We start from the raw sequence: 2809 nt of genomic DNA on the forward strand, positions 1-2809 counted from the left end.
TATTAATGGATGAAGTGATAAAGGAACTTCAAATTCAGAAGAGGAGAAAGGGATCCTATAGAATCATTGGAATTTGCCTATGCAGATGATATACTCAACATTGTATCATCTTCATACGGATGCAAGTGAATCCTTAAATCTATGGAACGCGGAACTCACAGAGTACGGACTAAAGCTAAATCTTGGTAAAACTGAAATAATGGTAGTAAGCAGGAGAGAAGAAACATTGAACATGGAGATCAATGGAGTACCTATTCAGCAGAAAGAATCCATAAAATATTTAGGAGTCACCTGGGATGGCAAAGCAAAACATGAAAATGCAGTAGAAACTAGAATTGCTACCTATACCCAAAACTAGGGCTACTATACCCATTGATGAAAGATCGCAATGTCCCTACCGCGGTTAAAATAGTGATATACAAGAGTATTCTTCGACCCATATTGACATATGGATGTGAGTCTTGGACTTTAACAACAAAGATCAGCAGCAGAAATGAGAGCATTAAGACTCATCAAGGGGGTTACGAGGTTTGACCACATACGCAATGATGCAATTAGGCAAGAGTTGGAGGTAGAGAGCATCTTAGAGTTTGTAGAACGTGCACAACTAAGATGGTTTGGACATGTTGAACGAATGGATCAGGAGAGGACCCCAAAGAGATGGCTTTATTGGACACCAACCGGCAAGCGACCCGTTGGACGACCCAGAAAAAGATGGATAATGAATATTGACGATGGGCTACGCCGACGGGGCACAACGCTTGAACAAGTACGTCAAAACCGGATCTTCGACGACAGGGGAAGTTGGCGGTCTCTCATACTGACAGGTGGCGACGCCTAACAGGAGTCTGGTAAAGGTAAAGGTATATATATACATATACATATACACACACACACACACACATATATATATATATATATATATATATATATATATATGTATATATGCATACATACAGACATGTCAGAATTTAATAAACACCAAGAAAAGTGCATTTCTGCTCTTATTGAATGCTTAATGTCATTAAAATATACCTAATATATTATGTTTACCTAGATTTATGTTTCAGACTACATATAAGAATTAATCAAACATGCCACAAACCAAAGAAACAGTAGATCTATCAGAATTTCTGCGGGGTCGTATTGTGGGTCAACATGAATGTGAACTTAGTCAACGCAAAGTATCTGAAAATTTGTTAATACCCCTTTCTACTGTTAATAGAGTGATCTTACAATTCACCAGAGAGGGCAAGAAGGGCACAAATCCTCATTCAGGTCGTCCCGGCCCCTCAGAAAAAAATCTTGCGTTAAGAGAAACGTCGAAGAGGATCCACGTTGCAATGCCTCTGACTTAGCAACACAAGCTGATGTCAGTCCCAGAACAACTGTCAGGTATCTCAACAAGCTGGGTTACTATGGCAGAGTTGCAAGTAGGAAACCACTCCTTCGCCCAGCCAATATCAAGCGCAGAAAAGATTGGGCTGTTGAGATGGTGGAGAGACCTATGGTTTTTTGGAGCACTGCCATTTTCTCTGATGAGTCCTAATTCGCATTAATTTCTGGCAGTGGAAAAGTGTGGATATGGAGACTGTAGTCAAGAGTTTGACCTTAAAAGACTGCAGCCAACAGTGAAACATGGGGGCATTACGATAATGGTGTGGGGTGCAATTTGGAGTGATGGCCAGTCAGAGCTTGTGGAGTGTCAGGGAAGCATCAATTCAGGCAAATATATTTCTATATGAAAGGAAGGACTCATTCTTATATTCTCCAGTGGTAGAATGAGTAAAAATATCTTCCTATTTATGGAAGATGGAGCTCCTTATCACACTGCTCAAGCAATACAAAATTAGTTGAGCGAAAAATGGGATCAGGAAACTTCTATTCACAAGTCAGTCCCCGGATATGAACCCTATTGAACATCTCTGGGGCATATTAGACCGACAACTTCACAAAAAGAACAGGAAGCCATCTTCAAAGTACCAAAATCTTAGGATTACTACGGGAAACATGGCAAGAAATCCCTCAAGATTATATTCGTGAACTAATCACTAGCATGCCTAGAATGGTCTATATATATATATATATATATATATATATATATATATATGTGTGTGTGTGTGTGTGTGTGTGTGTGTGTGTGTGTGTGTGTGTGTGTGTGTGTGTGTGTGTGTGTGAGTGTGTGTGTGTGTGTCGGTGTGTGTGTGTGTCTGTGTGTGTGTGTGGTGTGTGTGTGTGTGTGTGTGTGTGTAAATAAACTATCCTACTGGTATTCGAACCCTAGCCTCAGCGGCTTGCTTTTTTATAAGTCGAAGACCTTACTATCACGCCACTGTGACTCTACAAAACGGAACGACTTAGTTCATGGCCCAATTGTTTCCATCGAGGGCACCCAGGTGAAACATGGCATGTACTTTATTTTCATCAAATCCTTTATGCAGGCTGGTCTTCCGACAAGTTTTCTTTAGTGTCATTATGACATTTGGAAATAAAGTCTCCTACTGGGATTTAAACCCTCGCCTGATCAATTTGCTTTTTATAAGAAGAAGACCGTACCATTCATGCCACCATGACTCCTACAAAACAGAACGACTTAGTTTACAGCCCAATCATTCCGTTGAGGGCAACCAGGTTGTAACATTGGTATGTACTGTATTTCATCAAATCCTTTATTCAGGTTACTCTTCCGACAGTTTTTTTTTTTTTTTATGTCATTATGACATCTTGGAAATAAACTCTCCTACTAGGATTTGAACCCTCCGCCTGAGCTACATGTTTTATAGGACAAAGACCGTACCATCATGCCACC

At 40.2% G+C, this 2809-nt stretch overlaps 1 protein-coding gene across 1 annotated transcript; it reads left to right on the forward strand.

The window, feature by feature from the left end:
* Window positions 1-493: 493 nt before the first annotated feature.
* LOC143032623 (uncharacterized) lies at window positions 494-841 on the forward strand. Its single transcript, XM_076197498.1, has one exon. The coding sequence runs from the start codon at window positions 494-496 to the stop codon at window positions 839-841; it is 348 nt and encodes a 115-aa protein (XP_076053613.1).
* Window positions 842-2809: the final 1968 nt, after the last annotated feature.

The sequence above is a fragment of the Oratosquilla oratoria genome, chromosome 14 (assembly GCF_046742065.1).
Source record: "Oratosquilla oratoria isolate Oo_2021 chromosome 14, ASM4674206v1, whole genome shotgun sequence".
NCBI classification, from domain to species: Eukaryota; Metazoa; Arthropoda; class Malacostraca; order Stomatopoda; family Squillidae; genus Oratosquilla; species Oratosquilla oratoria.

Excerpts from the sequence above, each read along its gene's own strand:
- LOC143032623 (XM_076197498.1), top strand. The coding sequence starts at position 494 with ATGAGAGCATTAAGACTCATCAAGGGGGTTACGAGGTTTGACCACATA.